Source organism: Hibiscus syriacus, unplaced genomic scaffold (assembly GCF_006381635.1).
Source record: "Hibiscus syriacus cultivar Baekdansim isolate YM2019G1 unplaced genomic scaffold, ASM638163v2 tig00013386_pilon, whole genome shotgun sequence".
Lineage (NCBI taxonomy): Eukaryota > Viridiplantae > Streptophyta > Magnoliopsida > Malvales > Malvaceae > Hibiscus > Hibiscus syriacus.
Genome location: NW_024062302.1, coordinates 907,302 through 920,392, shown reverse-complemented (window position 1 = coordinate 920,392; position 13,091 = coordinate 907,302). Strand labels below are relative to the sequence as shown.

Here is a 13,091-nt window from a genome sequence, read left to right as displayed (position 1 = left end):
CTTACGGTATATTAAATATCAAACTTCATTTTTTTTGGGTGGGGGGTGGGGGTTGCATGTTAGAATTTACACGTGCTAGGAAAGTAATTTGTTGTGAACGATTTTGCAGTTACAGTCAGTTAGGAGGTTAACACTTGTGTATAAATTGCATTGTGGTGGCAATGAATAACCTTTTCTGCATATGAAATGTACAAAGAAAAGAAAGTCAAAGAAGTAGGAAAACTGACAATGCAGTTCCTAATAAAAATGGCTCAACCGAATGATAAGATCAGGTGGCAGTGGTAGGAAGACTCTACTATCACAAGAAGATTTGGAGAAGATGGAAGCATGCATGAAATGTTGTATTAAGTCTCTTCTCATTTACACTAGAAAACAAAGGGAGTACCATGAACAAATTTTTGAGTCTGCAACGCACAACTTAATCATCAGGTTGTCCTACTTCCCCAAGTTCTGTAAAATTCTGGAATTTTGTCAATTAGGAAGAAGAACATCGAATGCTTAATGGCACTTACAAGTTTAATCATTGTACTTGAACAGGTTTGTTTCCCTCAGCGTTTCTTTTATTTTTATGTTATATTACCGATAATATTAAATCAATAATTAGACTGACATTTCTGGGCGACGATGAACTCTCTCTGGGCGCACGTTAGCTGGACTAATGGGTTTTCATGCTAGCTTCGTCGTTGCTGATTTCTCTTATTTCTTTGTTGATTATGAGTATCGAGAGTCAGTTGAAGTTGTTGGGTTATCAAATGGCTTCGAATTTGGATTGGAAGAAGTTATTTGGGGGAGTTAAAGAACAATCCCTAAATTTCTTTCCACCTGAGGTCGAGGAGGGGATTTCCATTGTGAAGCCTCATTCTACTGTGATTGACGAGGGAATTGCTGAATGGAGATATGCAATTGTCGGACAATTCACAGGGGTAGCTCCAAATTTTGGCTCGATGCAAAGAATTGCAGAAATCATGTGGGGGAAAACCTCGTCTGTAAAGGTCAGTCTCACTGGTTCAAATCTCTACATTTTCTCTTTTTCGAATAAAGATATTAGAGATTGGATACTCGAGAACGGTCCATGGCATATACAAAACAAGCCGCTTGTATTGAGAAAGTGGGAGCCAAACTTAGAGAGGCTTGATTTTGATTTTAAGCATATCTCGATCTGGATCCAGCTGTATAGTGTACCCCTGGAACTATACACTAGGCTGGGCCTTATCTACATTGTTAGTGCTATAGGGCACCCATTGTATATGGATTCTATCACCGCATCTAAAGAGAGGCTGGAGTACGTTAAGGTATGCGTGAAAATTGGAGTAGGTGCTGAGATCAATGAGCTTATCCAAGTTGTGCTGAATGATGGAACTGTAGTGAGAGTCAGGGTTTATGTTCCATGGCTGCCTAAGTCCTGCACGAGATGTAAGGTCTTTGGACATCATTATAATGCATGTGCAGAGGTATCATCAACTGTCGCTTTGAAGAATAAAGAAACTCTGATCTGGAGGAAAAAGGCTATTCCTTTTTAGGTTAAGGGAAAAGAGGCTGGCTCTTCTACTTTTCCTAGTTCTTTCAGTTCTGATGCTAGGATTGAGTGCCCTGGTAGTACTGAGCTACAGGTTGGTGCTGCTGAAGAAATTCCTGTGGAGGCCTTCTAAGAGAGGAATGATTCTGCTCCTTTGGCTGTCGTAGATCATGCTCAGCTGGATCAAGCCCTCTAGTAAAATGGAATTATTGGCAGCTGGTGGAGGTTGTGATAGTGTCAGGAAGCCCCAAGCAGCTTCTTTGGGGGTTACTATGATGCTCAATGAGATTAAAACTAAGAAAAATGACATGGGTGAGAAGGCTAAGGTAAGTGTGATTGGTGTTGGGGTTGGTAGTGGTGGTCCACCTATTCTTCCTTGAATGATAATCTGTTTCAGGAATGTGAGGGGTATAAATAGTACCCTCAAGCAAAGTACGGTGCTTAGAAAACTTGATAATTTAGGGGTGGATTTGGTTTGCTTAATGAAGACTAGAATTAGAAGTATAAATGCTCCCAAGCTGTCTGCTGTTATTTTAGATGACTGGAATTATGATACAAATTACCAGTTCATTGATGGTGGTAGACTTTGGATTTTGTGGAAGAAGGGTATGCCCTTCACTGTGATTAGAGGCTGTGACCAGACCCTGACCATCATGGGTGATATTGCTGGCCACAGTGTGGTTGTTACTACACTATACGGAATCAACAATAGTCAAGCAATGAGAGGCCTTTGGGATTACTTGAGGACTTTGGAGGAAGAGATAGGCTCTAAGTCTTGGGTGATTGGGGGTGACTTCAATGTAATTGCTAAAATCCAAGAGAGTTCTGGTTCTACTTCCTTGGATTCCTTTTCTTCACCATATATGGAAGAATTTAAAGATTGTATTGAAGATATGGAGATGCTGGACCACCCTTTTACTGGACCACTTTTCACTTGGTCAAAAAAGCAAGAGCAAACTTATTTAGCTAAGAAATTAGACAGAATTCTCATCAATTCTCAATGGTTGTTTGACTTCCCAGACTCCTATGCAGAATTCAAAGCTCCTGGAGTTTCAGATCACTGCCTTGGGATTCTTTGGACACAGAAAGCAGCTCAGGTCCATAAACCAAAGCCATTTAAGTTCTTTAACTACTGGACTACAAATGATAATTTTCTGAGAGGTGTTAAGGACTCTTGGCTTGTACACAATGATGGTAATGCCATGCAGGTGTTGTTTAACAAGATGAAAAGATTAAAGCCAATCTTGAAAGAGTTAAACAAAAATTACTTTTCTGATATTTCTGCTAGGGTTGTTGCTAAGAGGGTTGAATTAGAAGCTATTCAACTCTCTAACCTAGCTGGTATTAATCAAATTGGAGTGGAGGTGGAAAAGAAGACCCAGGCAGATTTAGTGGACCTTAAAATGGCAGAACTGGAATTTTACAGACAAAAAGCAAAGATACACTGGTTGCAAGAAGATGACTTAAGTAAAAAATTCTTTCATCAAAAGGTTGAGTCAAAAAAGAAGAAAAACACTATAAGAGTTATTAAGAGTGAAAATGGGCAGTCTTTTAAGACATTTGATGACATGGCTAATGAACTGCATGATTTCTAAGTAAGCTTATTGGTGCTGCTAACCCTAAAGTTATGAGTTGTTCTTCTGAATGGCTTAAGGACCTCCTAGGCCATTCCTTGCCTGCTGATGCTATGAGGGTCCTTGATTGAGAGATCTTAGATAGAGAAATCAAGGAAGCTGTGTTTAGGCAAGGGAAAGACAAAAGTCCACGGTCAGATGACTATACCTTCTGGTTCTTCAAGGTTGCTTGGGAAATTGTGCACAAAGACTTCCTCAATGCAGTGAGGTATTTTTTCCAGTCCTCCTACCTTTTTCCTGCATTCAATGTCACCACCTTAGTCTTAGTGCCTAAGTCTTTAAATGCTTGTATGTCCAAAGAATTTAGACCCATTTCCTGTTGCCTAGGTGCGCAATTAAAGTGGATCTGCAGAAAGCTTTTGATTCTGTTAGCTGGGATTTTTTGCTTAATGTTCTGGGAGAAATGGGGTTGCCTACTAGATTTTGTAACTGGATCAAAATATGTGTTACTACCCTCAAATATTCAATTGCTCTGAATGGAAGCCTTGTTGGGTTTTTTAGACGTGCTAAGGGTGTTAGACAAGGGGACCCTTTGTCCCCTTATATGTTTATGATAGTCATGAATGTGCTATCCAATCTGCTTGATGTTGCAGCCAAAAATTGAATTTTCAGATTTCATCCAAGATGTAAAAGGATTTCTCTTACACATCTCTGCTTTGCTGATGATTTGATGTTGTTTTGCCATGGCTCCTTGGATTCGGTGCTGGGAGTGACAAGTATTTTAGATATGTTTTATGAATTATCCGGGCTCAAACTTAATGTTATGAAGACTGAGCTTTTTACTTGCGGTATTAATGGGGATGACTTAGCACGTATTCAAAGGATAACTGGTTTTAGGGTTGGCCAGCTCCCTGTCAGGTACTTGGGGGTGCCCCTAGTGACCCGGAAACTCTCAAAGTAAGACTGTGTAGCTTTGCATGGAAAAATAAAGGACAAGTTAAGGCAGTGGTCTAGTAGAAAGCTAAGCTTTGGTGATAGATTGTAGCTTATAAAAGCATTTTTGTTCAAGATTTTTAATTACTGGAGCAGGCAACTTATTTTGCCTAAGGGAATCATCCAGGAAATAGAAAAGACTAGTATGAGGTTCTTTTAGAAGAGAAACGATTCCTCTGCTCGAGGTGTAAGGGTTAGCGGGAACCAGATATGCACTACTAAGTCTGAGGGTGGCTTGGGACTGAAAAGTCTGGTTGGGTGGAATAAAACATGTTGTCTGATGCTGATTAAAAACATTTTAGCAAACGCTGGATCTCTATGGATTGCCTGGATTAAGGCATAATGTCTTAAGGTTGAGGATTACTGGAACATTGATAACAGACTTCACTTCAGCTAGATACTCAAGAAACTGATTAAGATGCACGAGGAGGCAAGAGGGTTATTTACTGCTTCTGTCTGTTGGTCACAAGTAAATAGGAGTTGGATTTGGGATAAGATTTGGGAAAAGAGAAACAAAGTGGCCTGGCACCGTATCATCTGGTTCCCTGCCCATATTCTCAAGTTCTCGTTGATTACATGGATGGTTATCCTTGATAGGTTGCCTACAAAGGAGAGGCTGAGCAGATTTGTCATGGTGACTAATGCTAATTGTGTGTTTTGTGGTGCTAAGCAGGAATCCAGAACGCATATTTTCTTGGACTGCTCTTTCTCGAAGGAGGTCTGGAACTCCGTTTTACAGCTCTGTGGGCTGCAAAAGCGTTGGCTGAACTGGGACGATTTGCTTTGCTAGTTGGTTAGGAATTTAAAAGGTAGATCCCTGCTTGTTCAGATCCTCAAACTTGCTTGGACTGGTTTCATTTACTACATATGGGAGGAGCGTAACCGCAGATTTTTTAGAAGTGTGATGCGTTCGACCGATTCTATTGTCAATATTATTAAAGAGGCTGTTAGAATCAAACTGTATAGATATAGTATGAATAGGTTGGATAATGTGAATAGGCAGTTGTATAATAACTGGAGCTTGATTTAACTGTTCATTTGTACTATGTAGTAGCTTGTTGCTTCTTTGGATGAATATAAATTGATTATCCAAAAAATAATAATTAGAATGGGATAAAACATGATTGGACTTGAGAAATGGATCCTTTACAATGATTGTAGTATTTGATTTATGGCCCTCTTCACCTCCGTTATGCTTACTTTCTTTCCTTTTACACTATCCTTCACCTGCCATTGACAGAAAAAACATAGCATACAACGTAATTCCCAAAAGAAAATAGAAATAATGATCATGGTGTTTACCTTGGCTCTCAGCTCGGCTACAAACACCCCCTTATTCAAACAAGACTGAACCGTCGTTATCTCAATCCGAAGCTTCTCCCTTAGCATCTTCATTATGTCAAGCAACAATCCTTCTCTATACCCGCATTGCAACTCCAACAACGCGTCACTTTCGATTATCGACACCTCCACCGTCTTCTCCCTTGTTACGTGCTGCGTCGAATCCACCGTCTTCCTCATCTTCCTTTTATCCCTCCCCGGTTCCTGACTCAAAGACCTTGCCCTCTCCGACTCCGACACCATTATCCCACTTCTTAATTCCTTCATACTACTCGTTCTGTTTAGCCCATATGCTGATCTCGACTGTTCGTTGTTGGCCTCTATTCCCTTGCTTTGTGTTTCGAGTTCTTCAATTTTTTTACGCAAGTGTTTCACGTACTCGATGGTGTCCCCTAATATGGAAGCTTTATCCATTTTGGTAACGAATGGAACTAACGACCTTAATATAATGAACCGTTCGTTCAGCTTCTCGCGTCGCCTCCTCTCCACTAGTACATGGTTAGCGCTATGCTCCTCCGGCGGGATCCCCCATCGGAACCCGGCGCCGGTTTCGGTGTCACGTGTCTTGGGAGAGTTGTCGTTTCGATACTGGCTATGGAGGTACGGAATGGTAAACAGAATGTATTTGAGGAGACACTGGGACGTGCCTTCGACGGCCACTTGGAATTGTTGGTTGTCTGAATCAATTGTCCACTTGGAAAACGCTGACTGGATTAAACTGGTTGGGTAACCGGCTGACTGTGAGACGGCCTGAGAATTGCCGCTGATTTCTTGGTGTAGTCCATCCAATGACTCTGGCACTGCATAATACTCAAAAAAAAAACCATTATAAAATCCAAGTTGAAATGATAATATTAAACACTCCAAATCAAATTCAACAAATCTCTTTGATTGATTTCCCGGAAATCTAATTAAATCCAAGATATTAAGTTGTATATTTAAAAAAATATTTTAAAATATTTAAAGTTAAAATTTTTATACTTTTATATCACTTTAAATATTTTAAATAATTAAATTCTTTAAAATATTTATTTAAAAGTTATTTGATTGATGATTTTTAAAATGTATATTTTTATTAATAATAAATTAAAATTTTGATAAAAACATTAATAATGAATAAATTCAATGATACAGAGGAGGATTAATTTGAAAGCTTGCATACCATAAATGCAGACTGAGGAGAAGATTGATTAAAGCCTAAATGTAGACACCATTTATTTATTGTTCAAGACACCGCTTATTAGAACCAATGTCTACCCAACAGGCGCCACATGCTATATGGCCCTGCCATTGCATGGACAGGGAAATAAAGTCTGCAAGCAATTTATTATTCCCCAACTACAACTGAGATTTTGTACTAGATTTTCTACTTACGGCTCACGATTTCATTTTACACAAAAAGAATGAATTATAGGTTTAGTATTTTATTTATCATTTTTTTATTTCATTTTGATTACTTAATTTTTTTTTAAAAATTGTTTAATATTTAATTTTGATTTTATTTTAATTATTAATAGTTAAAAAATTAACGGTTATGTTGATATATCATCGTAAGTTAATATCATGAAATCATCTAAAAAATTTTAAAAAAAATACTTAGTCAATAATTTTGTTAATTTATTAAAGGTCGGTGATCCAAATAAAATTAGAATGTGACGTTAAATATAATTTTAAAAAATTAGTTAAATAATCAAAATAGAATAAAAGCGATGAGTACTCAAAGTGTAGGTTAGCCAGAAAAACTACGGAGCCTCTAAAGACAAAACTGATTTTTTTTTTACCTGAAAGACCCGAGTGAACGCCACTGTTATTTGGTTCTAGTATCATGTGAAAATATGTGTCCAAGTTATTCGAAGCGTCGTCTGGTGACGCTAGCCGGATGTCTTCTGATGTTTCCAACTGCATCAACTCGATTGGCTCAGTTGCGGCAACTGCAACGGTTTGCGTGTTTCTATTTCGACCCGTTTCCGAAAAGTACGATCCGGTTTCTTCTCCGCCTTCTTCTTCATCATTTTCTTCTTCTTCTTCTTCTTCGTCGTCGTCATCATCTTGGTTAGGGTTTGGAACTGCTTGCATAGGAGGAAGAACAGGAGAGGGGAAGCGAGTGTATTCGGCGGAGTCGGTGGCGGGGTTCGAGGTGGAGTGTTCGGAGAGAGCCGGTTTTGGCGGGGGAGGATTCGGGTTATGATTATGGTCAGTGAAGAAGGTTTTGAAATGCTGGACTAACTCTAGATCCTCTTCAACCTGAAATGCAATTAATTGCATGAAGAAGAACCCTTCATTATCATTTTCATTTTCTAGTGAAACAAGCAGGATTACCTTCTCCGTAGTTCCAAGTTCAAAAACTCCGTCAAGGACAGGAATGCAAAGCACAGTCTACAACAAAAAGAAAAAAGAAACGAAATGCTTCATTATCAACCCAAAAGTGAATTAATTAACAAGAAGCGAACCAGAGAAGCAATTTAATCTGCATGGATTCAATAGTAGATATACCTGTATACAAGCACTCTAACCGTAAGGCGCCATTTGTATTTATGTTGACAAACACCAAGATACAGCATAGTTAGTGCACTGAGTTATAATCCTCAAGTACATTATTATCAAGAAACAAGGTTCCTTTTGGCTCTGAATTATTAACGGTGATAAAAAAAATCCTCAAGTTAATATACCTTGGCAAGAATAACTCTTGAAAAAGTTTCACTGTCAACCTCATCTGCGCCTGTAAGCCATTCATGCTGCCTCCTTGCATATGCCTTCCCTGGTAACCTACAGCAAACATAAAATATATGTGTACTTGAAATACAACTGCTATTTGATGTTAAGTAATGAAATACAATAAATTAATCAAGACATTCAGTACCCATATATCCATAATATGTATGTATATATATATATGGCTAATTAAGTTGTTTTTATACCGAAACACACCAAGTTCAAAGAGTTTATAACGTGATCATCCTAGTTATTAGTTACAGAATACTAAGTACGTCTACAGTGCTACCTTAGATTCCTTGGTCTAAGTAAAAGGAGGAGCTGGGAGATGGACTGAGGAGGAGTGAAAATTTTAAATTATTATATAATTTTAAATTTTTTTATTGATAATCTACTCTAATCTATCTCGAGAGCAATGATTACTGTGGTCGCTGAGTATGGTTTAAGCTTTCAAGGTTATGAAGGTTTTTTGGTTCTTGTTTCCTCATTGTATAGAAAAAAAATGCCATGACTGTGAACCACCACTATGCATTTAGCATTCACTCATTGGTTATTATTTTACCAATTTCAAGTGCTTTGACAGCAGTTTCAGGGAAAATTGTATGATGGAATATATTCTTCATGAACCTGTTTACTTTTCCAATCAAGTATATCAAAAGACAAATTGGAACTGCAAAGGAGAGAAAGAATTTCATTAGCCCCAAATCATTGAACAAGACAACCACATTAATAGCGGTTAGGGGTGATTATCGAGCGAGTCGATCGTGAGTTAGACAGTGTTTAATTCGTGCTCGTTAAAAAAATTTGTTGCTCAACTCAACTTGTTGTTTGTTAAGTTCGTTAAAATTTTTCTCAACTATGTTCATTAAAAAAACTTGTCGATCGACTTGTTGCTTGTCTCATTGCTCGTTAAGCTCACCAAAATTTTTATCTTATTTTTTATACTATAGGTAAAATATATTAATACTATATAAAGCTTAATACAAATTTAAATTGATAAATTTAACTAAAAATTATCAAAAGAGTGTATAAAACAAATTTAAAATCTAAACTTCAAAATAAAAATTCACAAATACATTAAAATAATAATTAGGGTTTAATTTTTGGGTGTAGTAAAATAATAATAATTTTATAATTTAGTATTTTATTAGAAAATTAATAGATTAGATATTTATCATCTATTAGTAAATTAGTAATTTTTTTAAAGATAACTAGTAAAAAAATTATAAAAAATGAGCTGCTCGTGAACTTATCGAGCCGAGTTAGACTTTACTCGACTCAACTCGTTAAGGTCTCGAGTCGAGCTCGAGTTTGAGTCGAGTAAACCCAAATCGAATTTTTATCGAATCGAGTTCAAATTGTTCACAAACTACTTAACTCATTAATCACCCGGAAGGGCTCTCACCTAATCTCTCATCAAGTGCACCATCAAACCTGAATCGATTGCTTCAATTTCTTTACACAACAAAATTCGTTTGTAAATTTGTAGTAATTACTCTATTTTACCTTGAAATAACGGTTGTAATAGCTAAATCCCCATTTTCTTACACTGAATGAGAAAGAAAGAGAATCCATCGGGCGATCTCGGGCGTAAAGCAAAGAGTTATTTTTTTATGGAGATTTCGGATTCGAACAACTTTGTCTGTAAGGTATGCACATTATGAATGATTAAGAAAAATTCTGAACAAATAATAACTTATAACCAACTGGATTATTTAAAAAAAGAACAAGGAAGAAAGAGCACTCCATTAGCAAAGCTTATCCATGTAGGAAGAAGCAAAATACTGAATTGTGTGGTGAATATGATAATTGTAGTAAAATCTTGGAATGGAAAGAAGAAAATAGCTAGGAAGCATGACAAAGAGTTTACAACAACAAAAAGATCATCCCACTCATAAGTTTCTATTCTTCATTTTTCTACTTTTGCTGGCAGATTCCAGCACCTATGAAGCACGGGACGGTACTACTTCCACGTTTCAAGTACCTGCTCCCGGAACGGGGATGTTCCGGAGACGTACCACGGTGGTGAATACGGTTGAAAGAATTCGGGGACGGCATGTGACCATCACATGCGTCTCCGGGATAATTTTGCATTAAAAAAATTAATAAAGAAAACCTAATTTTGAGAAGCACAAGACAATCTCAGCATTTGCACTTCTCTTCTAATCTTCTTCGCTTGTTATTATTCGAAATTGTGGGATGTCTTGGAAACGAAGGGGAACCAACTGAGAAAGGAAGGAGGAGATAAGCAGCTTTGAAAAACTTTTTATAGAATCGTTTTTTCAATGTTCGTTTTTTCTTATTTTATTGCTTGTTTTCCATCTTTTGAAACTTGAAAAATGCCCCAATGTAATTTCAGTCTTGAAGCTTAGTTTAAATTAACATGTTTTTTTCAGTCTTGAAGCTTAGTTCGGTTAAAAACAATTCGCTTAGTCCTATTAATTTCCAGTGTGCTTAGTCCGGTTCAAATGATGGTTTCTAGTGTGCTTAGTTCAAATTAGCATGTTTAAGTGCTTATTTTGATTGATTTTTTTTATCAAATCAAGTCTTTTGTTTGAACCTTTTTTTTTTATCAAAACAATGTGCTTAGTCCGACTAATTTCCAGTGTGCTTAGTCCGGTTCAAAGGTTGTTTTCCAATTTCTAATATTATGGTTTCTTTCTTGATTACATTGTTCTAGAGTTAATATTATGATTTGAATATTGAGATTTGACTTATATTTATAAAAACAAAATTATATATAATACCTTATAACTTTAAAAATTACCCCTTTTAATATTCGTATAGTATCCGTCCTCGTATCCATATCAGTTCAACATAGTCAAAAAAAAATTATATTTAGGTTAATGGAAACATAGTGGAATTGAGAGAAGAAAAGTACAGTACTGAGGAAAAAATTTGGGAAGAACTTAAACTCACCCTACGCCGGGAGGGAAAGAGAAGGAGAAACACAACAAATAGAACCACTCGGGCTCGGTTAAGTCCTCCGGCGACAATGCTGCGAACGGTCGCCGGACTGGCTGGTTCGTCTCGCCAGCTAATAACGACTCGTATAGTTCTCTAAGCTGTTGGCTCCTTTTCAAGGACGCCTCTTCCGAAGTTAACTCCATTGGTTGCACTGTCTTTCGTGTCTTGATTGCTCCATTGTAGTATCCGTCCGACCATACTAAGATCCTAATTAAACAAACTCAAATTGATAATTATATCCAAAGATACTGAACTAACTTGTATTTCAGAAATAGTAAAGAAGAAAGTTCACCCTTCTCGGGGACAAATTTTCCAGAAAATACTGTACGTCCATTGAACTGACTGCACTATCGCCTGCAACATATTCCGGAGCCTGTTACTATGCTGCACAGCCATTCACTCCACTCTCAAATTTTAGCTGAATAATATCAATGTCAGAAATGAGAAAAAGAAAGGAAAAAAAGGACCCCTTTGGGGATATAGAGTTTAGTGAAGAAACATAAATCACAAACACATCAGATATCTTATCATGATCTGTAGCTTAAATCATAAAACCCCTTTTGTTCCTACAACAAAACCTAAAAAAAGAAGAAGAAGAAGCAAAACGCAAACTACAGAAAAGGAAAAAAGAAGGGTAGACAGGGAGAAGTCCGAGGAAGAAGAAGAAGGGTCAGACTAAGACAAATTTAAGAATGGATGACTTTGAGGAAAGATTTGTTTTTGTTGCTCAAGAAATAACCCGTAGCTCCTGATAAATATATATATTGAGGGGTAGGGGTGTAAACCAGCCGACTCGAGCTCGAGTATTGTTGAGCTCGATTCGACTCGAAAACTTTGAAATGAAGCTCGACTCGACTCGAAAATTCGCGAGTTTAAAATTTTCAAGCTCTACTCGAACACGAAATCCTAAACTGAAGCTCGTGAACAGCTCGAAAAGGCTCGAAATGAAAAAAAAATTATTAAACTTAACTCAATTGAAACCTCAAACTCAAACTCGAACTTTAAATACAAGAAATCTTACTGTATTTTTTTTAATAAAAAAATCAATACATAAATATTAATATTATTAATAATTTATTTCTAAAAAAAAATCTTAATATATTATATTTTCGAGCTGCTCACGAACTTTTTAAGTCGAATATCGAGTAGCTCGTTTCGACTCGTTAAGAACTCGAGTCGAGCTCGAGCTCGAGTCAAGTCCATTCGATCCGAATATTTATCGAGCTTTGATCGAGTCAATCTCAAATAGCTCGCGATCTTTCTCGTCTCATTTACAACCCTATTGAGGGGTCGTTAGCTTGAAGATTGATGGAAGTGAAACTGGTGCAATGAATGAAGATGAAATATGATTAAAAAAATGTAGTAGTTACTGTTTGTAAGTATTATATTATTGGTGTACGAGAAGAAACATTACTATATATAAAAATTTGACTGGTCGGTCTACCTGCCAGTTTGATGAAAGATACTAAGATATGTATGTATGGATTTCTTTTACGAGGATGGTATCATGTTCTAACCTATTTAAAGAATTGACACTTATTTTTAACTAATTATTAAAACAATATTTTTATTTTCCAGGAACCTTTGTATTTTTAATTTTATATATATATTAAAAATTTTAGTCTGTTTGAAATTTAATGATTTGATAGTCATTAAAAAGAGGCGGCGTTAGATAAAATAGAAAAAACAAAAACGATACATATTGACTACATATGGTTCTTAATCTTGAGGTCGTGGGATCGAGTCTCACGGAGGGTATTTCATAATTCGGAGGTCTCTTACGGAAGCTGCTCTCAACCTGTTGTTGGGGGTAGCCTACTATCTTACCTCCCCCTTACCCCATACATATGGGAAAAAATGACAGCCATTTTTATTGATTTAAAAGTCTCAACTGGTAATGAAATTTGATTTTATTTTAATTTTACAGATTAAAAATTATTTAATGACTAAATTTGTTTATATAAGAATTCATAGAAAGTATCTTTTGT

General features: G+C 36.7%; 2 protein-coding genes across 2 annotated transcripts; one reads left to right on the top strand and one right to left on the bottom strand.

The window, feature by feature from the left end:
- Nucleotides 1–559: 559 nt before the first annotated feature.
- Nucleotides 560–11,531, bottom strand: LOC120206162 (transcription factor BHLH42-like). The gene is made up of 10 exons (XM_039205887.1): nt 11,396–11,531; nt 11,056–11,310; nt 8,094–8,190; nt 7,918–7,932; nt 7,744–7,800; nt 7,450–7,668; nt 7,206–7,323; nt 5,386–6,224; nt 5,209–5,310; nt 560–607 (listed from the first exon to the last, which is right to left on the bottom strand). Exons 1-9 carry the CDS (start codon nt 11,497–11,499, stop codon nt 5,230–5,232), a joined length of 1,785 nt encoding a protein of 594 aa, XP_039061818.1. The 5' UTR covers nt 11,500–11,531; the 3' UTR covers nt 560–607; nt 5,209–5,229.
- LOC120206163 lies at nt 753–3,754 on the top strand. The gene is made up of 6 exons (XM_039205888.1): nt 753–1,451; nt 1,521–1,610; nt 1,684–1,842; nt 2,005–2,983; nt 3,232–3,358; nt 3,478–3,754. Exons 1-6 carry the CDS (start codon nt 753–755, stop codon nt 3,752–3,754), a joined length of 2,331 nt encoding a protein of 776 aa, XP_039061819.1.
- Nucleotides 11,532–13,091: the final 1,560 nt, after the last annotated feature.

Excerpts from the sequence above, each read along its gene's own strand:
- LOC120206163 (XM_039205888.1), top strand. The coding sequence starts at position 753 with ATGGCTTCGAATTTGGATTGGAAGAAGTTATTTGGGGGAGTTAAAGAA. Across the intron at positions 1,611-1,683 it reads CTGGTAGTACTGAGCTACAG|ATCATGCTCAGCTGGATCAA; the intron begins GTTGGTGCTGCT and ends TGGCTGTCGTAG. Across the intron at positions 1,843-2,004 it reads ACATGGGTGAGAAGGCTAAG|ACTAGAATTAGAAGTATAAA; the intron begins GTAAGTGTGATT and ends TGCTTAATGAAG.
- LOC120206162 (XM_039205887.1), bottom strand. The coding sequence starts at position 11,499 with ATGGCTGTGCAGCATAGTAACAGGCTCCGGAATATGTTGCAGGCGATA. Across the intron at positions 11,311-11,395 it reads AAAATTTGTCCCCGAGAAGG|GATCTTAGTATGGTCGGACG; the intron begins GTGAACTTTCTT and ends TTGTTTAATTAG. Across the intron at positions 5,311-5,385 it reads TAGCCGAGCTGAGAGCCAAG|GTGAAGGATAGTGTAAAAGG; the intron begins GTAAACACCATG and ends TGTCAATGGCAG.